Source organism: Lemur catta, chromosome 3 (genome assembly GCF_020740605.2).
Source record: "Lemur catta isolate mLemCat1 chromosome 3, mLemCat1.pri, whole genome shotgun sequence".
NCBI lineage: Eukaryota > Metazoa > Chordata > Mammalia > Primates > Lemuridae > Lemur > Lemur catta.
The window spans coordinates 104096903-104118622 of NC_059130.1; the positions used below are offsets into that span (position 1 = coordinate 104096903).

The 21720-nt window shown below is 61.8% G+C and overlaps 1 protein-coding gene across 9 annotated transcripts in view; it reads left to right on the plus strand.

The window, feature by feature from the left end:
* ADGRB2 (adhesion G protein-coupled receptor B2) overlaps window positions 1-21370 on the plus strand; it is a 36116-nt gene extending 14746 nt beyond the window's left edge. Inside the window, exons 3-31 of one of the 9 annotated variants that reach the window (XM_045548429.1) lie at window positions 3749-3832; window positions 4114-4278; window positions 5528-5692; window positions 6283-6447; window positions 6531-6698; window positions 6773-6874; window positions 7014-7120; window positions 7944-8138; window positions 8285-8353; window positions 8425-8533; window positions 8888-9215; window positions 9556-9661; window positions 9859-9902; window positions 10159-10285; window positions 10672-10775; window positions 10873-10975; window positions 11697-11847; window positions 12028-12097; window positions 12528-12594; window positions 12756-12841; window positions 13129-13227; window positions 15330-15501; window positions 15819-15914; window positions 16273-16312; window positions 16952-17571; window positions 19962-19997; window positions 20296-20394; window positions 20495-20551; window positions 20907-21370. In XM_045548429.1, the coding sequence (XP_045404385.1) occupies window positions 3749-3832; window positions 4114-4278; window positions 5528-5692; window positions 6283-6447; window positions 6531-6698; window positions 6773-6874; window positions 7014-7120; window positions 7944-8138; window positions 8285-8353; window positions 8425-8533; window positions 8888-9215; window positions 9556-9661; window positions 9859-9902; window positions 10159-10285; window positions 10672-10775; window positions 10873-10975; window positions 11697-11847; window positions 12028-12097; window positions 12528-12594; window positions 12756-12841; window positions 13129-13227; window positions 15330-15501; window positions 15819-15914; window positions 16273-16312; window positions 16952-17571; window positions 19962-19997; window positions 20296-20394; window positions 20495-20551; window positions 20907-21092 (3920 nt within the window). In that variant the 3' untranslated portion in view covers window positions 21093-21370. Of the gene's footprint in view, window positions 1-3748; window positions 3833-4113; window positions 4279-5527; window positions 5693-6282; window positions 6448-6530; window positions 6699-6772; window positions 6875-7013; window positions 7121-7943; window positions 8139-8284; window positions 8354-8424; window positions 8534-8887; window positions 9216-9555; window positions 9662-9858; window positions 9903-10158; window positions 10286-10671; window positions 10776-10872; window positions 10976-11696; window positions 12098-12527; window positions 12595-12755; window positions 12842-13128; window positions 13228-15329; window positions 15502-15818; window positions 15915-16272; window positions 16313-16951; window positions 17572-19961; window positions 19998-20295; window positions 20395-20494; window positions 20552-20906 lie in introns of those variants that run through there. The other 8 variants (XM_045548425.1, XM_045548427.1, XM_045548420.1 and 5 more) reach the window with 8 other exon arrangements.
* The last annotated feature ends 350 nt before the right edge of the window (window positions 21371-21720 follow it).

The following is a 21720-nucleotide window of genomic DNA, read 5'->3' on the forward strand; positions in this document are numbered from 1 at the left end:
TCAGACCCTGCCTGGTTCAGCCTCCCCTCAGGTACGCCCTGTTTGGGGCCCAGAGCTGGCTGGGCCTGCACGTGGTATGTGCTGAATAAACGTTTGTTTCCATGGATGATACCTCTGGCCTTATCTGTCTCTTCCTCCTTCAGGGAGGACTGGCTTTCCCTGGTGTGGGACACAAACTGCTGCCTCTCCTCTGAGGGTGGGTGTGGAGGGCAGTCAGCGTGGGGCCCGGCTGTGTGGCCCTGGCCTCCTCCTTTCTCTGTTCCAGATCAGGAGGCTGGGAGAGGGGCCCTAACACTGGACCTGGGACATGTTCTGATTTTCGAACAGAGTGGATTCTGGAAACCACTGACGACCCCACCCGCCCCCAGCCCCAGTTACATTGTGGGGCTGGCCAGCAAATGGCTGGTGAGCAGTTAGTGGAGGACCACAGGAAGCAGTCTGAGGCCACAACAAGCAGGTTGGGCTGGTCTCTCACATGTCCTTGCTCGATGTGCTCCCGGGACGCCAGGCTGGTGGGTGGGGGTGCCCGAGTCGTGGTGATGGGCAATGCACCAAAACAGGCGCTGGACGAGAGGACCTCAGCTGGATTTACATCTCCAGAGCGTTTACGGATAAATGGATGTCATGCTTGCAGGTGGTCTAGGTAGAAGACCCAGGAGCCTTGTCTTGAGCCTGTCTCAGTGGTACCTTCAGTGCAGCAGGCTGCTGGCGCTGCTGGGCAGAGCTGATCCCTTGCAGGGATGACAGATGACCATTTCCATTGACCCTGTTGAAGGGGAAGCTAGGAATGTATTCGTTGGTGTTTATTTATTGACGCTTCTCTGGGATGGGTTCTGTGCTGGCATTTACTAGGGTCAGGGTGATGACTCACATATAGTGTTCCCTCAAAGGGCTCAGGATGGGGAGTTAGGGGTGTTTCAGACAGTCAGAAGATGGAACCATCTATGATGAAAGGGCACGTGGAGACAGATGGGGCAGCCAACTCTGCCTGGGGAGTGGACAGCAGAGAAGTCTTCATAGATGACAGGTCATTTGAGGTGGGTTTTGAAGGTTGAGTAGTTTTCCAGGCAAAGAAGGGGGAGAACAAACAGAGGTTTGAGAGGAGATGATGATCCTGTTTTGGACATGCTGAGTTTGATGGCCAGGGGAGCTGTTCAGGAGGCAGGACATACAGGGATGGAGCGCAGGAGAGGCCGGGGCTGGCATCAGGGCTTGGGAGCATTGGTTCTCAGGGGGCTGATTAAGCCTTGGGGATGCGTGTGCAGTGAAAACAGGTCAGAGTGTGGATGCCTGATGTGGGAAGCAGCAGGCAAATAGACCAGTCAAGGAGACAGGGACAGAGTCGCCAGAGAGGTGGGAGGAAACCAGAGAGTCGGGCAGGAGAGCATTTCGTGGCAGGAAGAGTCAACAGGACCAAACACTGCTGAGGGGCCAAGTGAGCTGAGGCCTGCAAAGTGTCCGTAGGATTAGCAATGAGGAGAGCGCTGACGACTTTGTCAAGAACAGACTCAGCGGAAAGATGTGGGCAGAAGCCAAAGCGCAGTAGATTCACAGGGGAGGTGACATTTGAGCCAGGAAGTGAGCGGCAGGTGAGAAGCCAGAGTGCCAGCTGAGGACACTCACTGTGGAGGGTCCCCGAGCACGGAGGAGGCCGGGCCCGGTCCTGGGCTGCCGGGAGGAGAGAGCGCTGAGAGATGGTGACGAGAGAGGGGCGGGCGGGTGGAGCCGTCCTGCAAGGGGGCAGGAGTGTGACGCAGGGCCTGGCACGGCCGCGGGAGAGGGCTCTGTGGGAAGAAGGGCTGCAGGCAGCTGGGAGTTGGAGGGATGGGGCAGGAAGCCGGGGCCCCCGTGTCAGAGCTCCCACTTTCTCTGTGAAGGAGGTCGTTGCTGAGAAAGTGGGCAGAGGTGGGCTTGAGGCAAGAGGACAAGGTCCAGCATGGCCACGGCGGGGAATGAGGAAGGCACGGGGCCAAGAAGGGCTGCTGAGAAGCCCTCGGTGCCCGGCGGATGTGGAGCCCCTGAATCTGTCATGGTGCCAGTTGGCACAGCCGTAGATTTCTTCAGCAGCCTGGGGGTGGGCGTGGAGAAGTGGCTTGTCACAAGGCTCCAGGGCTGGGAACGGCTGAGCGGGCGTGGTGGAAAGGCTGGGTGAGGGGCTCGAGGTGCTGGAAGACGTGGCAGCGACACCTCCTCTGCGGGCCTGACGGGGAGGCAGGGTCCGAGGTGGAGCCAGCGGGGATCGAGATGCTGCTCGAAGGGAGGGGCTCAGGGGCTGAAGGGGGGCGGGGGGGGGGTGGAGGTTATGAGGAGAGGTGAGATGATAAAAACGAACCAGACAGTTACTGACCTCTAAGCATCTGCCCTGTGCCCAGCACGGTACTGAGAGCTTTGGGGGTCCTGCCGGGGAGGCCTGGCATCAATCCTGGAGGCGGGGGGTTGTGAATATCATCCTCAGAGGGCAAAGCAGGGTCAGAGAGGCGCAGGGCCTTGCCCAAGGCTGGGCAGCTGGTCAATGTCTGCGCCAAGTTGGGCTCCAGGGTTGCACAACTCCAGAGCTGTCCTGGGGGTCCAGGCTTCAGAGATAGAGAAGTTACAGGGACGACGTGGATCGAGGCAGAAGTGGAGGGAAAGGCTGGGGTTGACGAGACCAGGAGCTGGGCTGGACAGCCACCTTTCATGCCTGCTCAGGAAGAGCTTCCACTCAGACGCAGAGCCCAGACTGGGCAGCAGGCCCCTTCCAACTCAGAGTGCCCCTCCAGGGCTGGCCTGGCTTCCAGAAACAGGAAAGGCCCTGGGGGTGGGGGGGTAGGAGTACCTTCTAGTCTGGGGACAGCATGGGCTGAGCTCTGTCCCCGAATGCTGTTCCAGGCCCACCTGCCCAGCAGCCTCTGTGTGGGCACTCCGGTCTGCCCTCTCCCACTCCCCCGCTGTGGGAGGGGCCTGGACGCGCTCACGTCTGTGCAGGAGGGGCAGGCTTTGGCGAATGGAAGCCTCCAGGGCTGCCGGGGTTTCCAAGGCCCGGACAAGACACATAAATCAGGGTGGCTGAGAGCCTGGGGAGGCCAGGGCCGAGGCAGCCCGGCCTTCTGGAGCACCTGCTGTTCTCCTGGCTGCAGGGGCAGTAGGAGGAGTGTCTTCTGGGTGGTCACAGTCCAGTGCTGCTTGCGGAGCCGACTCTGGGTGCAGGACTCAGTCCCTGGCCCAGCATGAATTGTGTCGCAGAGACAGGTGTGGGGGGTCACAGCTGCCCAGCTTGGCTGTTTTGTCAGTCCCTAGGAGTCAGTCCTGTGAGCGAAGGAGCCTGGGCTTCGGGCTCCCTGAACTGTGTGCACTTGGACAAGGCACTTCCCAGCCTGGCCCTCAGTTTCCTCATCCCTAATCAGAGATGACGGTCCCTGTGTCCCAGCGAGAGGGTTAAAGGACGTGGGTGTGGGCAGCGCTGGGCGCAGAAGCCTCACGTGTTAACGTGAGCGGCCACTCCTCTCCATCTGCCCATCTGACTGAGGCAAGAGGCGGAAAAGATGGCTGTGAGGCCATGGGCGAGTCCTGTGTAGCCTTCTGAGCCTCAGTTTCCTAATCTGTAAAATGGTGGTGGTGGGCGGGGGGCAGGAGACGATGCTGTCTCAGCATCACCTGCAGTTGATTCCAGTCCCTCAGGCTAAGGGCAAGTGAGGCTGTCCTCTCTGTGCCACTGTGGTGGGACCGAGCTGGCCTTTGCTGAGCCCCTGCCACCACCTCCGTGTTCCAGGTGAGGAGCCGGAAGAGGAACCAAAGGTGAAAACCCAGTGGCCGAGGTCTGCAGATGAGCCTGGGTTATACATGGCGCAGACAGGTAACTCGGGCCCGCCTCCCTTGCTCTGCGGCAGGGCCCGACTGTGTGGCGTCTGGTGGCATGTGTGCTTGGCGTGTGCCCGTCCGTCTGTGTCCTGGAGCTCAGTCGCGTCTCTCTGCCACTTGAGGCCTGTGGGCAGGGCTGGGTTGCCTGCTGAAGAGCCTGTCACTGGGATCAGGGTAGGAGGGTCCCTCTGATGCCCACCCCCACCATGCTGGTGCCCCTATGAGACTGAGTGCTTGGGAGATGCCCCTGCCGCCTATGCTGTCCCTCTCTCGTAGGCGACCCAGCGGCTGAGGAGTGGTCCCCGTGGAGCGTGTGTTCCCTGACGTGTGGGCAGGGTCTGCAGGTGCGGACCCGCTCCTGCGTGTCCTCCCCCTATGGGACCCTGTGCAGCGGGCCCCTGCGGGAGACCCGGCCCTGCAACAATTCAGCCACCTGCCCAGGTACGCCCGTCCTCCTCCCCGCCCCGTCTGCCTGCAGGGTTAGGTCCTGCCTGGGACTTGGGCAGATTAATCTTCCAAATTGGTTGGATCCCTCCTCCTTTCATTCAACAAACCTGACTGTCCCCAACACCGTGCCCAGCTCCGCACACCATGCCAGCTCGCCCCAAGGCACTGGGGACACAGATGAATCAGACCAGGGCCCATACCGCTGGGCCCCGTTCTGGGCGCGCCATTCCCCTGATGCCTGCGTCCTGGTAATCAAGGCTCGTCTTCTTACCCTCCTCGTCCTCCACGTTCCCTGTGCTCTGGCCACACCAGCAGCCCTTGTACTTTCCCACCACCCTGCATTTGCTTATTCTTGCCCCACTTCCCCACCCCCGCCCACCTTGGCTATTCAAATCCAGCCTGTCCTTCATGACCCAAGAAAAATGCCACGTTTTTGTTTTTTTAAATGAAGTCTTCCCTGACCATCCCCTTCTTTCTCTGGGCTCCTCCTCCCCAGGGAGCCTCCCCTAGACCCTTAAGCCTTCCTCAGTTGAGCATGTAGTTGTTGAGGAAATGCATGTGCCTGCCTGGGCCAGGTGGTGACCTGCGGGGCAGGGCAGCTTCAGCCAGGCCTGCTCCTTGCTCCCCAAGGGGGTGAAGCTGCCTAGGCCACACTAGCTCTTGCTGTGGATTTAGAGTAGGGCCTGCTTGCGGGGGGCTCTTGGTACCTGGGTGTGTGGCAGGAGCTTGCAAAGGGCTGGGGCAGAGCTGTGTTCCAGCGTGTGAGCTGATGTGTTGGTGTCCATGTAGAGGTTCATGTTTATTTGTGTGTCTATGCGCTTGGGGCTGGGAGGGGCATGTCTCTTGCCCCAGACCTGCCATGTTGGATTCGGGCTCTGGGTCTGGGGGTGGGATGGGGAGGGGTGGAGTGGGGTGGATCTTGAGTCCTTTCCTGGGTTTTCCTGTGCCCCCAGGAGAGGAGGACCCCTGGTTCACCTCCTGGGTTGGTCCTAGTCTCCTTGTTCGGGTGTCCATAGGGGCTGTCCCATGGGAGTTGGGGGACCAAAAGCCTGTGTCTTCCATATTCCCTCAAAGGGCGGCCTCCCCGGGCCCTGGGATATCGCCCTGGCAACAGAACCCAGGGCAGAGCCAATGAGGAGCAGCCGCAGAGCTGCGGAGCTTCTGATTGGCGGGCGGATGGGCAGCCACTGGCAGTGGTGGGGCCAAGGTGCTGCCCAGCCACCGGCCACGTGCTTCCTTGCAGTGCACGGCGTGTGGGAGGAGTGGGGGTCCTGGAGCCTGTGCTCCCGCAGCTGCGGGCGGGGGTCCCGGAGCCGGATGCGGACCTGCGTGCCCCCCCAGCACGGCGGCAAGGCCTGCGAGGGTCCCGAGCTGCAGACTAAGCTCTGCAGTATGGCCGCCTGCCCGGGTCAGTAGCGCCCATGGGCTTCCAGGCGGGCGCTGTCCAGCTGGGTGGGGGTCGGGAGACCCAGGGGAGGCAGTCAGGTCCAGTGCCCTGCCCTGGAGGCCCCATAAACTTTGACCAAGCATGGGGAGACTGGAGGAGTATACCTGCTAGTTTGGGAGGTGACACCCAGCCCTGACTTGGGTTGGCACACTGTGACCTTGTCAAAAGGGGGCCACTCTTCCTCTAAGCCCTGGGCTGCCCTTGCTGTTACTAGCACCTTGGTACCCATGGCCTGCCGGACTGTGACAGGAACACAAGCTGGGCTGAAGTGCCGGCTAAGATCAGAGGCCACCCCTGCAGCCCCTTCCTTAGCCAGAGAGCTGGTGCCTTGCTGCTGAGTGGAGAGGGGTCCTGTGTTCCCAGCTGGTGCAGGCAGGAGGCCCAGGCACCACCCGCTCACTGCAGTCTCCTGTCACAGCCCCCTGCTCCAGTGGGCCTGGCCTGGCTCTAGCAGGCTCCGCAGCCTCCCTGTGGTGCTCGGCCCGCACCCCCCAACCCCGCGGTCACACACCCCGCTCAACAGCCACCCCCGCTTGTGTCTCCCCATGCAGTGGAAGGCCAGTGGCTAGAATGGGGTCCCTGGGGCCCATGTTCCACATCCTGTGCCAACGGGACCCAGCAGCGCAGCCGCAAGTGCAGCATAGCGGGCCCGGCCTGGGCCACGTGCGCGGGTGCCCTCACCGACACCCGGGAGTGCAGCAACCTCGAGTGCCCAGGTGAGTGCTTGGCGCCAGCGTGGCAGGTGGCAGCTCTGGCCCTGGGGGTCGCTGGGGCCACTCACGTCCCCCCTCTCCCACAGCTGCCGATGGCAAGTGGGGGCCGTGGAACGCTTGGAGCCTGTGCTCCAAGACGTGTGACACAGGCTGGCAGCGCCGCTTCCGCATGTGCCAGGCCTCAGGCACACAGGGCTACCCTTGCGAGGGCACTGGTGAGGAGGTGAAGCCCTGCAGTGAGAAGAGGTGTCCAGGTACTTCCTGCGTGACCCCGGGGGGGCTGGGGGCGGGCGTGCGGTCCGGGCTGAACCCTCCCCTGCACCCACAGCCTTCCATGAGATGTGCAGGGATGAGTATGTGATGCTGATGACGTGGAAGAAGGCGGCTGCTGGCGAGATCATCTACAACAAGTGTCCCCCGAACGCCTCAGGTAAGGGGGGCGGCCCTCCCTGTGGACCCCACCCGGCCATTCCTGCTGCCCCCTTCTCGGCCCCCAGCCCCTTTGAGCTTCCATCCCAAGGCGTGGGGGAATGTCCCCGTTCCCAGCCCTCCGTCCTGTCGCCCTGCAGGGTCTGCCAGCCGCCGCTGTCTCCTCAGTGCCCAGGGTGTGGCGTACTGGGGACTGCCCAGCTTTGCCCGCTGCATCTCCCACGAGTACCGCTACCTTTATCTGTCAGTGAGTGTGCCCTGCTGGGCGGGGGCACTGCAGGACCTGTCCCAGACTCTGCTGGGGGTGGAGGGAGCTTGATTCTCACTCCCACATGCTTTGGCATATGCTGTGCCCACTTCTGCCTGGCTGTGCCTCTCTCGTCTGGCAAACTCCTACTCATACCTCAATGCCTGACTCTCAAATGTCTTCTTTTATCCCCGGTGCCTCCCTCTCTGTTCCTGCAGCCCCCTGAGCTTCTCAGTCACTAGGTGCTCATCTAAGCGTCTGTGTGCTCTGCTAGGCTGGGGCCTCCTTGAAGGCAGGGACAAAGTCGGATTTATTTTGGTATCCCTGGTGCCCAGCCTAGTGCCTGTCGTGGGGTGAGGGTGGTGTCAGCAAACGTCTGTCCATGTTGGTCTGACTGTAATTGGGTATTTGTTGTGCCTTTGCATTTAGAGCTTGTGTTTGAAAGAGAGAGAGAGAGAGAGAGAGAGTGTGTGCGTGCACGCCACATGCTTATCACACTCCAGAATGTGCGTGACCCCTTTGGGATGGGGAGGTACCCTGTTCCCACACTGTGCTTATCATCTTTTATGTGTACATCTGAGCACCGTTTTTCTCTAGATGTTTCTATTTCAGTCTCTTTTAAAGTATCTTTTGGGATTCTCTCTCTCTTTATGGGTCTCTTTCTTGGACTCTGTATCCCCACTGAGCGCCTTTGAACATCTCTGACCCTTTCTCCCTCTCTCTCCCCATGGATTCAAGCGGTGGGTGGACTGGAGTGGAATGGGCCCGGGTCTGGTCCCAGCTCCTGACACTTCAGTAATAGCAGCCCCCATGTCACCTGCAGCTTCGGGAGCACCTGGCTAAGGGGCAGCGCATGCTGGCCGGTGAGGGCATGTCGCAGGTGGTGCGCAGCCTGCAGGAGCTGCTGGCCCGGCGCACCTACTACAGCGGAGATCTGCTCTTCTCTGTGGACATTCTAAGGAACGTCACTGACACCTTTAAGAGGGCCACCTATGTGCCCTCGGCTGACGACGTGCAGGTACCATCCTGTGCTGCCAGGAGGAAGGAGGACGGAGAGGGGGAGCCCCAAACTGCAGGGAGAGGCAGGGCAGAGTCCGCTGGGGGTGGCAATGGTGGCTGTTCCCTGGGGCTCGGAACCCCTGACACCCATTGCTCTCTCCCCAGCGCTTCTTCCAGGTGGTGAGCTTCATGGTGGACGCAGAGAACAAGGAGAAGTGGGATGACGCTCAGCAGGTGTGGGGCACAGCTTCTGGCTTCTCCCCCCGCCCCGCCCTGCCTTGGGCCCTTACACACTCTGTCCCCAGGTGTCCCCTGGCTCTGTGCATCTGCTCCGTGTCGTGGAGGACTTCATTCACCTGGTGGGCGATGCTCTCAAGGCCTTCCAGAGCTCTCTGATTGTCACGGACAATCTGGGTACAAGGAGGCAGGCAGGGAGGGGGTGGTGGATGTGGCAGAACCCAGACCACCGTCGGTGAGGGATGGTTTCTGAAGGGCTCTTACTGTTTCTCTCTCTCTCTTTTCTGGGCTTCGTCTTTCCCCCACTTAACCCCATATTGGTATCTCTCTCTCCACGTTCTTCCTCTCCTTCATCTCTGTTGTCCGTGTGTGTGCTTGTCCCTCCGCCTCTGGGCTTGTACCAACCTCGGTGTCTGCATCTACCTTCCCTGGTGTGTGTCTCTCCACGTCTCTCTCTTCCCCGGGGTCTGTCCCCCTCTGTCTCCATCCTTCTGTCTCTGGTGCTGTCTGCCCACCCTCCTCCCACTGCAGTGATCAGCATTCAGCGCGAACCTGTCTCGGCCGTGTCCAGCGACATCACGTTCCCCATGCGGGGCCGCCGGGGCATGAAGGACTGGGTGCGGCACTCGGAGGACCGCCTCTTCCTACCCAAGGAGGTGCTCAGCCTCTCCTCCCCAGGGAAGCCAGCCACAGCCACTGTTGCGGGCAGCCCTGGCAGGGGGAGGGGCCCAGGAACAGTGGCCCCTGGCCCAGGCCACTCCCACCAGCGCCTGCTCCCGGCAGACCCAGATGAGTCCTCCTACTTTGTGATCGGTGCTGTGCTCTACCGCACCCTTGGCCTCATCCTGCCACCCCCCAGGTGAGTCTCAGGGATGGGTGCGGGGGGCCGCTGAGGGTCCTTGGGCTGGCTGCGGAGGGATTTCCTGCAGCCTCCTACACCCTCAGGGACCCCTGGCTGGGCTCTGGACACAGGGGCTTCTCAAAGACATCTGTACCATTCCCAGAGGCTGTGCTGGCATCCGGAGGGTGGTGGACTGAGCAGTAGATGCCACCCACAGTCCTGAACCCCACTGAGCTAGTCCCTCCTCTGGGCCTTTGCCCCCTGATAGCCCCCGTCCCACCATCCAGAGCAACTTCAGGGTTTCTGACTGGGTCTGGGCACCTGCTGGCAGGAGCTGACCTCAGTACCTGTCCCCCAGGCCCCCACTGGCCGTCGCGTCCCGAGTGATGACAGTGACTGTGCGGCCCCCCACCCAGCCTCCAGCTGAGCCCCTCATCACAGTGGAGCTCTCCTACATCATCAACGTGAGTGGAGGCCCAGGCAGGGACCCAGGGTGTACCCCAACATGGGTGGCCGAAGTCCTGACTGATGGGAAGGTGCTCTGTCCCTCGTGGCCGGCTGTCCCTCTGAGCTGCGGGAGCTGCTGTGGCCCCATGGCGTGGACAGAGGTCAGGGCTGGTGACCTTCCACCCTAGACTGCACTCGTGTCTTCTGCTCCCAGGGCACCACGGATCCCCGCTGCGCCAGCTGGGACTACTCCAGAGCGTGAGTTGGGTGGCAGCTCTGGGTGGGGAAGGGCACAGCCCTGTGACCCCTCATCAGAAAGGGTTCTCCTGCCTAGAAGGCAAGAGAGTTCCTTGGTGCCTTCCTTGGCCTATGGGGTCGAGAGCACATCCTGGGGCTCCCTGCTGTCACCTCGTGGATGTGGCCTTGCCCCGGATCCTGTCCTGGGGCAGTGGCCAGCACCAGGGGTGGGGCCGCAGAACTGGGCTGGTGCTCACTTCATCTCTCCCCACGCAAGAGATGCCAGCTCAGGGGACTGGGACACTGAGAGCTGTCAGACCCTGGAGACCCAGGCAGCTCACACCCGCTGCCAGTGCCAGCACCTGTCCACCTTTGCCGTGCTGGCCCAGCCGCCCAAGGACCTGGTGAGTGGGAGGGAGGCGTCTGGGCTGGGCAGGGGAGGAGGCCCCTGGGCTGCCAGTGGCCCATTGGTGACAGTGTTGGCAGGCACCCGGGTGATCCCAAGTGTGCATCTGCAGGTGCACTTGTGGGGTTGCACATGGGTGTCTGTGCCCTGGATGGTGGTCACAGTGATGACATGTGCCTGGGGGTGTGTGACAGTAGCCGATGGCGCGTGTACGTGCTGGGTGTATGTGGAAGAACGTGGGTGACTGAGTGTAAGTATGTGTCCACGTGGGTGACTGGGTCTGCTCAGCACACTTGTGCATGCAACAGCAAGGTGTCACCCCACGGCGCGCCCTGAAGCTGCCCTCTCCTGGTAACCCATTGAATGTGTGCCCATCTCCCCCAGACCCTGGAGCTGGGAGGCTCCCCCTCGGTCCCCCTGGTGATCGGCTGTGCGGTGTCCTGCATGGCGCTGCTCACCCTGCTCGCCATCTATGCCGCCTTCTGGAGGTAGGTTTGACGTGGGCGGGGTGGGGCGGGAGGGGCCAGCCACACCTGGTTGGGCAGGGCAGCCAGCGCCCCGTCTCTGCCTGCCGTGCCCTGTCAGGTTCATAAAGTCTGAACGCTCCATCATCCTGCTGAACTTCTGCCTGTCCATCCTGGCATCCAACATCCTGATCCTCGTGGGCCAGTCCCGGGTGCTGAGCAAGGCAGGTGCAGGCCCCCGGGGGTGCCAGGGGTGAGAGCGGGGAGAAGGGGAGAGGGCGGAGAGCGTCTGCTGGTGGCAGGACGTGTGTTTGCGTGTTGTGTGTCCTTCAGTGCTGGCTGTGTGTACGCCCGAGCCGCACGGGGAGGTGAGGGTGTGTGTGAAGTGGTGTGTGTGAGCATACGTGAAGGCGTCGGAGAGGGGGTGTGTGCCCGAGCGAGGAACGTCTGTGTACATCAGTGAACACGTGTGTGAGCTGAGCGCCTGGGTGCGCGTGTGTTGGGCAGGTGGCATTGGGCCTGCTCCCATCTGCAGGCGTGTGGGAGCCTGAGCAAGGCCTCCTTTGCCACCTGCCTGTGGGTGACCTGTGCCGACTGTGCCCCCTCGGCCTTCTCTGCACAGTGCCAGCACCGTGCGTGCCCGGCACAAGGCCCGCCCGGCTGTGACGTGGCAGGTGCTCCTGTCTGTCCCACTCTCTGCCAGCCCGTCTGTGCGTGGGCGGCCTGCCCACCGCCTCCCTGGATGCCGAGTGCTGTGTGTGTGTCACCAGGCCTGTGTCGTGCTGTGTGTGGGTGCAGGAAGGCGGGGGTGCCTGGCAGGGCTCTGTGGGGGGCGGGGCTCAGGTGGGCGGCCGTGGCAGCGCCCAGCAGCGGGCGTGGGAAGCCTGGCGCCTCCCACCCTGGCGGCTGCTCAGGGCCCCTCCCTCCCGTTCCCTCTCCCTGCAGGGCGTATGCACCATGACGGCTGCCTTCCTGCACTTCTTCTTTCTCTCCTCCTTTTGCTGGGTGCTTACCGAGGCCTGGCAGTCCTACCTGGCTGTCATTGGGCGGATGCGCACCCGCCTCGTTCGCAAGCGCTTCCTCTGCCTGGGCTGGGGTGAGCAGGGCCAGTGCTGGACTCTGCCGCTGGGCCTTGGCGGGCAGGGGCAAAGAGAGGTTCAGCTTTGGCCCTGGCCCAGCTCTCTGGGTACCAGGGTCAGCTGGGCTGGGAGTCTGGGAGATCGAGGGGGCCCTGAAGACCAGCGGCCGTCTCACTCTGGCGCCCCCGCTCCCCCAGGTCTGCCTGCCCTGGTGGTGGCTGTGTCTGTCGGCTTTACCCGAACCAAAGGATACGGTACATCCAGCTAGTACGTGGCCCTCCCGTGGTGGGCAGTGGGGGTCAGTGGATCTGGAGGTGGGGGTCAGGGACCTGGGCATCAGGCTTTCTCGGGCTGAAATCCTGGCCCACGCCTGTTGAGGGTCTTTGGGCAAATTCCTCCCCATCTCTGAGCCTCAGTTTCCCTGACTATAAAAGAATGCGCCGGAATATCCTGTTAGCTCGGGGCTCAGCCTTGTTTCATCCCCATGGTAGCTCTAGGGGCCGGGCCTGATGTTCTTGACCTTTGTTGGAGGGGAAACTGAGGCTCAGCAAGAGCCAGAGGCTCCCTCTCACCCTGTCTGGGGCTTGGACTCCATCGGTGATGTGGGCACGGCAGCCTGGGGGGCTGAGGGGCGGGGTTGGAGGGTGGTGAGGGAGCCTGCTAGGTGTCTGACGCCCCTTTCCTCCCCTCACCCCAGCTGCTGGCTCTCCCTGGAGGGCGGCCTGCTCTACGCCTTTGTGGGCCCTGCAGCTGTCATAGTCCTGGTATGTGCCCCTTTCAGCATCCTGGGAGGGCTGTGGCCCCAGAGGGTCATCCTGTCTGTCCCTCCACCGCCTCCCTGCACTCTAGCTCCCTCCTGGGGGTTTCCCTGCTGGGAGCGCACCTGGTGACCCTGTCTCCCCCCTCCACACCACTGGGCCCACAGGTGAACATGCTCATCGGAATCATCGTCTTCAACAAGCTCATGGCGCGTGATGGCATCTCCGACAAATCCAAGAAGCAGAGGGCCGGGTAAGGGGAGGGCCTCTGCCACTCGGCCTTTCTGGAAATGGCGCAGGGAGGAGGGGCCTTGGGTGTTCTCGGAGACTCAGGGCTCGAAGATACGACCGGAGCTCCCCAACCTTGGTGCATCAAGGTTGCAGGCACGGTGGGCACCCGGGGTGCCCCTCACCCACCCTAACCCAGCTCTTTCTCTCTCGTCTGCCCTCCCCCTCCCACCCCACTCGGGGCTCACTCTGCCCCATCTCCCGGCTTCCCATGTGTTTCCCCCCTTCTCCCGTGTCTGTGCCGCCCCCGAGGTCGGAGCGGTGCCCCTGGGCCAGCCTGCTCCTCCCCTGCTCAGCGTGTGGAGCGGTCCCCAGCCCCCTGCTCAGCTCAGCCTCGGCCAGGAACGCCATGTTAGTCGTGCCCCCTGGGGGGCGGTGGGGGTGGGCGGGGCAAAGGAATTGGGGGGGCAGTGCCCATGGTGGGGGGAGGAGGGATGTCAGCCCAGTGCCCTGGAAAGCTTGCCCTGGCCCCAACTGCCACGCACTCTCAGGGCCTGGTGATAAGGTGGCACAGGGCCGTGGGGAGTGAGTGTCTGTGCCTCCTGGTGGGTTCCTTTGCCCACCTTTTGCTCCCGCCCTGCCCCTGCTCCCAGCTAATGTTCCATCCTGGCCCAGCCCCACACCCCCAACCTACCCAAGCTCATAGAATCCTAGGCCCTTAGAATTTTTGAGCTATAGAACCTTAGAATTAGAATGATAGGATCTTAGAATAAGACAATCAGAAGCTAAGAATGTTAGAATGAGTGAATCATGGAGTCTTATCATCTGTCATAGAATCTGAGACTTAGCACTTTAGAGACATTGAATCTCACAATCAATTGGAAACAGAGAATCCTGGAGGTAGAGAATTATTTCGCTGAAACTCCTGCCCCAAGAGTTGAGAATCTTAAAATCCCAGCTATGCAAGAGTAGAATGAATCCACGAGGGCCTTAGGCCCAACTGCATACCCAGGGCCGGAAATCCATCTGAGCCTCCCTGACCAGTGAGGTCTAGCTTTATCTTGCACACCTCCAAGGTCAGGGAGCTCACCACCCCTGCAGGTGGCTGGCACCACCCCTGCAAAGCTCCCTCTTGCTTGGGCTGCCACCTGCCTCTCTGACTGGGCTGTCTGACCCAGCCATTGAAAGCTTGGGTTCTGGAGTCAGCCAAGCTGGGTTTGTGTCCCAGCTCTGCCTCTGCCTGCCCAGCTGGGCACACTCCAGTTTCCTCATCTGTAAATTGGGATAATAACCCCATGCCTGTTCCCACGCCTGTTTAGTAGAGTTGTTTTGATCATGATTTGAAATAGTGTGTGTAAAGTGTTCAGTGTAGGGCCTGGTAGAGAATTGGTGGGTAATCAATGGTAGCTCTTATTACTGTGATTATACTGTGATTAGACCCTCTCTTGATCTTGGCTCTGCCTCCGGGGGCTTCAGAGACCACTGTGTCCACCCCCCTGCCAGGCTGAACAGCCCTGAGCCACTCTTCCTAGGACAGGTCTTGGCCCCCTGCCCACCTCTCTGCCTTGGCCTCTCCCGCTGTCCCTGCAGAACGCTGCCACCCTCTGCCTTGTCTGGAGCTGTGCCTGACTCTCCCACTGGGGGTGTTTGTGAGGCAGAGTGGGCTGGGTGCGGCCTGGAGGGCAGGGCTGTCCTGCTGTCCCCTGTGCGTGGTAGCAGGTTGGGGAGGGGTGGGGCCAGCCTGGATGCTGGGGCCCATCTGCCTTTTCTGTCTGTGCTCCCCTGACAAGGAGGCCAAGGGTGTGTAGGTTTGGCCGTGACCCCAGCTTTTGGCCCCAGCTATGATCCTTTTGCCAGGGCTCTGAGCAGCCACTGGGAGCCTGACACATCCTCCGTGGGGACCTGGGGGGAAAGAGCCTCTGCTTCACTGGTCCTGGCACCCCCCGTCTTCTCTCCAAGGATCTGTGCTCTGTGATGTGCTCTGCCTGTTTCATCTTTCTGTCTGGGTGTCTCTGTCTCGTGCTCTCAGTGTGGCTCTCGTCTCTCTGTGTCCCTCTTCCTCCCCTCCCCAGCCTACTCAGTTAGGCCCTGGGGATCAGTCCGGGCCTGTGCGTTCCTTAAACGCCCCCCCCCATGATTCTGTGCAAGTTGGGCTGAAACTCAGCATCTTCCTCTGTCTACTCCTCTCTGCTGCCACCATTCCTTTCCACCTTCTCTGTCTCTGTCCACGTGTGGCCTTTGTCTCTGGCTAGTCTCACTGTGTTCGTGTCCCCCTCCCCTGCTCCTGGTCCCTGCTCTGGCGCCACCATTCTCTGCTCTGTCTCTGTTCTCTGTCTCTCTGGCTCTGGGTCCTCAGCCCCTCTCTGCTTGGGGACATTGCCGAGGTCCTGGGGTTTGGGGCCCTCCCAGTCTTGGGCAGCTGAGGGGCCCCAGGCTGAGTAGAGGCCCAGGCTCAGGCCACCCTGTCCCCTGGAGTGTCACCCTGAGGGACCCTCTGCCGCTGTCCCCCTCAGGGCCTCACTCTGGAGCTCCTGCGTGGTGCTGCCCCTGCTGGCCCTCACCTGGATGTCTGCCGTCCTGGCCATGACAGACCGCCGCTCCGTCCTCTTCCAGGCCCTCTTTGCTGTCTTCAACTCCGCGCAGGGCTTTGTCATCACCGCTGTGCACTGCTTCCTGCGCCGAGAGGTGGGCCTGGCCGCTCCCTCCCTGCCTGCTCCCCACCCCCTGCCAGGCCTCTGGCTCCTCTCGCTGTGGGGAGAATTGAGGCCCTGACCAGGGTGTTTCAGGTCCCAGCTGGGCACAACTGCACCCCAGCCTTGTCCCTGGCGTCCTGGGGCTCCTTCCTTCCCCTCTGACCCAGCCTGGGCATTGTCACCGTCCCCTGGGCTGGATGCGCTTCTTTCCTTCCTCACCTGCCGGGGTGTCTAGGGTAGGAGGCACAGCCAGCTGTGGTCAGGGGCCCTGTGGTGGCCTCGGGCCCAGCAGGTGCCGTTTGCCCCCAGGTCCAGGATGTGGTGAAGTGCCAGATGGGCGTGTGTCGGGCCGATGAGAGCGAAGACTCCCCCGACTCATGCAAGAATGGGCAGCTGCAGATCCTGGTGAGTGAGGAGGCCTGGGCAGGGCACAGGTGGAATTCTGGGTGCCCCCTATCTTCCCGTCCTAGGAGGCCACTCACCTTCCCCATCCATGGCAGGGAGGGGCCGGGGACTGGCTTTGATTCACGCTCAGCCACCAACACCTGGGTGGCATTGGGCACATTCTTCCCCCATTCAGTTTCCCCACCTGGCGTGTGGGAGTGGAGCAGACCACGTTCGGGCTCTGCTGGGCAGTGTGCTGGGGGCAGCACCTCTGGCAGGCGGAGTGAGCAGGGCGGGGTAGTGAGGGGCTTGGGCCCCCTCCCACCCTGATACATGGATCCCTCCTCTGCCCACCTGCTCTCTCCCTCTCCGCCTATAGTCAGACTTTGAAAAGGACGTGGATCTGGCTTGTCAAACAGGTGAGCTGCCGGGGCAGAGATAAGCGTGACCCCAGGGTGGGCAAGAGGAGAGGCCCTTTGGGGGTCTGGCTGCTGGTGTCCAGCTCTGGAGTAGCATAGCCCTGACGTGGACGCAGTGCTGTCCATGATGCTCACTGTACGCCGCTGGGCAAACGGCTTACCTCTCTGAGCCTCAGTTCACACGCCTGTAAAGGAGAGAATGCTGTCCTCCCAGGGCAGGTGGGAGGCTTAGGGGCTCACATGCATTAGGGGACATCAGGTACTTAGTAGGACCCTGGGCACATAGTGGCTGTTTCCTTGTTACCAGAATCTCTTTCCAGTTCTGTCTCCTGGGGAGGTGCTGCCCAGGGAAGTCGGGGAGCAGGGCCCCTTGACAGCCTTGGGGCTGTGGGGTCAGAGGTCAGGACCTGCACCAGGACCCTGGGAGCTGAGCCTTGCCTCTGTTTCTTGCCCTGCCTCACTGCGGTCGTTATTAACCCCTCTTGTCTGCGGGAAAGTACCAGCCACCAGCCATCTCTCCAGGCCTCAGTTTCCTTTCCTGTCCGAGCTCAGGGGCTTGGTACCTACCCAGCCCGGGCAAGGGCCTCTGGAGGTTCCTCCTCCTCAGGACTCACCCCTCCCTCCCACTCCTGCCCCCAGTTCTGTTCAAGGAAGTCAACACTTGCAACCCGTCCACCATCACGGGCACACTATCCCGCCTGTCCCTGGACGAGGACGAGGAGCCCAAGTCCTGCCTCGTGGGTCCTGAGGGCGGCCTCAGCTTCTCGCCGCTGCCTGGGAATATCCTGGTGCCCATGGCAGCCTCGCCAGGGCTGGGGGAGCCGCCGCCCCCCCAGGAGGCCAACCCTGTGTACATGTGTGGGGAGGGCGGCCTCCGGCAGCTGGACCTCACATGGCTGCGGCCCACTGAGCCGGGCTCCGAGGGGGACTACATGGTGCTGCCCCGGCGGACTTTGAGCCTGCAGCCTGGCGGTGGGGGCGGAGGGGGTGAGGATGCCCCAAGGGCCCGGCCTGAGGGGACCCCCCGGCGGGCTGCCAAGACACTGGCCCACCCTGAAGGCTACCCCAGCTTCCTGTCCGTGGAGCACTCGGGCCTGGGGCTGGGCCCTGCCTACGGATCGCTACAGAACCCCTATGGGATGACCTTCCAACCGCCACCGCCGACACCCAGCGCCCGCCAAGTGCCTGAGCCGGGGGAGCGCAGCCGGACCATGCCCCGCACGGTGCCCGGCTCTACCATGAAGCTGGGCTCCCTGGAGGTGAGGGGCTGTGGGGGGTGGGGATGGAGGAGGTCTGCTCCTGTGTGCCTGAGACTGTGTCTGGGTCACAGGCTGCAGCTGGGAGGGGACAGCCGTCAACTTCCCCAGGCAGAGCTGCACCTTGGTTAGTGCGCACACTGTGCATTTCTCTCTCTCTGCTCACGGCAGCTCCGAGGAATCCCCGTGTCTCTGAATTCCTCCTGTGAGCTTGGACTCTACGCACTGAGCGTGCAGTTCTCCACTCACTCACACTCGCTCGAGTGCCTGCTTCAGGGTGGCTGGTGGGGATGAGTCCTCCTTTCAGGAGGTGCGGCTTAGGCAAGGCACCGTGTTGTCAGGGAAGCCGCACGAGAGGGGCTGAGCTGGGGCCTGCGCGGCCCGCAGATCTGGGGTCCAGTGTGGACCCTCAGACTCCTCAGTGTAAAGTGGGGATAATGTAGTTGTCTTTTTGTAGGTTTTTTTTTTTTTTCTCTGAGACAGGGTCTTATTCTGTCACCCTGAGTAGAGTGCAGTGGTGTCATCGTAGCCTCAGCCTCCTGAGTAGCTGGGACTACAGGCTCGTGCCACCACACCCGGCTAATTTTTTTTAGTTTTAGTAGAGACGGGGCCTCTCTCTTGCCCAGGCTGGTCTCAAACTCCTGGTCTCAAGCAATCCTCCCACCTCGGCCTCCCAGAGTGCTAGGATTATGGGCGAGAGCCACTGCGCCTGGCGGATTTTTTGTTGTTTTGAGGACTGATGAGGGATGTGAAGCATTTATCTCTGTGTGGAGCAAGTAGGAAGTGCCAGGTAGTTGGAAACGGCTGCTGTTATCATCCCTGCAATGAGCCCAGGTGCTGCCCGTAGGCCTGTGGTGACCGACCCTCTCTTCCTGAGAAAACAGGCCCCTCTGTGTCCCTGCCCTCATGCCTTCTGTGGGTGCTTCACCTTCCCTCTGGCCTCCTAAAGCCTCCTCCCTGCACAGGATCGCTGGGAACAAGCAGGTGGTTGTGACCCACCGTAGAACTCTAGAACATTCTAGAACTCTGGAGGGATGACGGGTATGTGGATAAGGAAAGGGGCAGGCGTCACGGCCCAGACATGATTGGCTGCTCATGTTTGGCCTGAGAAACCTGCTCCCTGTCTTCCGCACAAAGAAAATTAAGTTAGCTAGAGGCCCCGTAAGTTTAGTTTTTCTCCCAAAATGTTTCTTGAACATTTGGTGCCCGCTGCTGCCGCAGACGGCAGAACAGGAAAGCGTAACAAAGGCAAAACACTCGGGCATTGGAGAGGGGTGCGCGCAGCGTCCTGGCAGGTTTTGTTCTGTGGACACCTGCTCCTTGGGCCACTGAGGAGGGGCCGGTATTGGGCTCCTCACGGGGGATGTGTCACAGTAAACATGGCGGCGTTTTGAGGAGTCAGGGATGACATCCAGAATTCTGGGGGAGCAACTGTGATGGGTGGTGCCGCGGGTTTGGGTGGGGGATTACAAGGTGATTGGCTGGGCGCGAACTGTGTGTGCAGTGCCTGTGGGGCTTCAGGCAGGGAGAGGGGTCCTGCTGCCTCCAGGGGGAGGCGTGAGCATGGGGAGGGGGAGGACACACGGGCGTGGGGAGGGGCTGGAGAAGGTGCCAGGGCGGAGCGTGAGGGCCTAGTGTCAGAGAAGCCGGGAGGGCAGAGGGGAGCGAGCGGACAGCAAGAGGAAAGCCAGGGGAAGGGTGTCATGGGCCAGTGGGGTAACTGTGCCCACCAGGACTGGGACTTGGGAGACCCAGGCTGTGGTCTTAGCATCTCCTGTGAGGGCCATGGGGCAAGTCCCTTCCTCTCCCCGGGCCTCAGTTTCCCCATTGGAACCAGGGAAAGTTGGCCTTGGTCTTGTAATCTTCCCGGTGCCACCATCCTAAGACCCTCAGGCTTCTCCTCGAGTGCCACTAGGTGCTGCCTAAGCTTGCTGGGGCCTTGAAGGTGGTCTGGGGCACAGGGAGCCAGGAGAGGCAGGAAGGGCAGGGAGCCCTGGGGGGCAGGGTCTGGTCTGGCAGGAAAAGGGCAAGGCGGGGTCGTAGGGAGGTTTCTGAGAGCCTTACTCCCTGCATTTGCAGGACAAGCGGGGGGTCCAGGGAGGGGAGGCCGTGCCGGCAGAGAGAAGGGGGCTGACAGGACAGAGGGGTGGAACGCAGGGCCCGGCTCTGTGACTCCATGTGGGAACCCATGTCCCTGCCACAATGGAGGTCTGCACCGTGACATTTGACCCGTGTGCGTGCGTCAGCATGTGTGCTGTGAGGCCTGCAAAGCTGCCCCGAGAGGATTCCCAGTCCCCGGGCCTGGGTTGGGGCACCAGGTGTCCTGTCTCTAAAGCCCCCGCATGTGGTAAAAAGCTTTCTTCTCCTTCCCTGCCTCCCTGTTGCTCCATCAGCGGAAGAAGTTACGGTATTCAGACCTGGACTTTGAGGTAAGTGCTGTGTGTGTGCTGGGGAGTGGGACATCCGTCTGTGGCGTCTGTCCCTGGAGGGGTCCCTCCTAAAAGTAGCACGCACCCTGTTGCAGAGCCCGACCGCGGGACCCCCTGCCCGTGGGTTGGAGGGATCTTGCCCCTGCTCCCCCCGGCCCAAGCCCTCAGCTCTGAGGTGCAGAGAGAGCCCGCTCTTGTCCCAGAGAGGCCGGCGGCGGCAGGCAGGGATGTGGGGGGCTTGGGGTGTTGAGTGCCTAGGGGAGGGGGAGGGTTTGCTCTGACACCCTGTGGCTCCTAGAAGGTGATGCACACCCGGAAACGGCACTCAGAACTCTACCACGAGCTCAACCAGAAGTTCCACACTTTCGACCGCTACCGCAGCCAGTCCACGGCCAAGGTGAGGGCTCCTCCCGCGGCTGCCCCTGTCCCACAGCTCAGGGCCTGACCCGGTGCAGTGGCCCCTGGGGTTGGACCCTGACCCGTGGCCCCCGTTGCAGAGGGAGAAGCGGTGGAGTGTGTCCTCGGGTGGGGCGGCCGAACGGAGCGTGTGCAGCGTAAGTCCGCCTGGGTGGGGTGAGGTAGGCGCTGAGGGGCTCACTCCCTCCCTGCCCTCCTCCCCCGCCTGGGCAACCTCAGCCTGCCTCACCAAGGGCCTACCCCACAGCATGGCAGCAGTTCTGGGGCTGCTCAGGGGGTGGGGAAGGCGCCGTAGAGAGTCCACCAGCGGCCGCTTAGCATGGGAGCCCAGCTCCAGAGCCCGGCAGATCTGTGTCTGAACGCTGCTTTGAAACCTGATTGCTCTGTAGCTTTGGGCATTACTGGCCTTCTGTGGGCCTCAGTTTGTTGTTCTGTGCAATGGGTGAGCGGGTGTTGACCCATCCTCACGGGCTCTTCCTGCTGCCTCCACAGGAGAAGCCCAGCCCCGGGGAGCGTCCTGGCCTGACCCAACATCGGCGACATCAGAGCTGGAGCACTTTCAAATCTATGACACTGGGCTCACTGCCCCCTAAGCCCCGAGAGCGGCTGGCTCTGCACCGGGCCACAGCCTGGGAGCCCACAGAACCACCAGACGGCGACTTCCAGACCGAGGTGTGAGTGCCACGCTGGACTGCCCACCACATATAAATATATATATCTCTCTATTTTCACACTCCACTTTGGAACCACCCAGGAGCCGGCGCCCCCTCCCCTCTCCTGAGGGCTGGGCAGGGAGGCGCGGTGGACTCGGCCAGGCTGGGGGGGCCAGACACAGCGTGGCCCCTCAGAGGCCCCTCAGCCACCAGAGCCCCATCTTCACCCCAGCCTGTCTGTCCCTGTCCCGGGCTGGGGAGGGGGGAGGGGGACTTTGTTGGGAATAAACTTCACTCTGTGGACTTCGCTGCTGAGCTGTTTACTTCCCCCAGGTGTTGGGCCAGGCCTGGGACTCCGGCTTTGTTCCGCCATCTTGGTTCACCTGGCTTGGCCTTGTCAGACTGTGTGATGGGGTCAGGAAGGCCCTGACTGGGATGCGGCTGCCTGGGCTCTAACTCCTTCTTTGTCCCTGACTCCCTGGGTGACCTTGCACACATCCCTTCCCCAGCCTGGGCGGGGGTAAACACACTGGGAATGTGGGCTGGGACCCCTTGCGGCTGGCCTTCCCCCGTGGCGTTGGTGGTCACGCTGCCATTCATTGGTGCATGGGTGCCACTTCCCCCTCTGTGAAACTGGAAGGGTAACAGTGCCT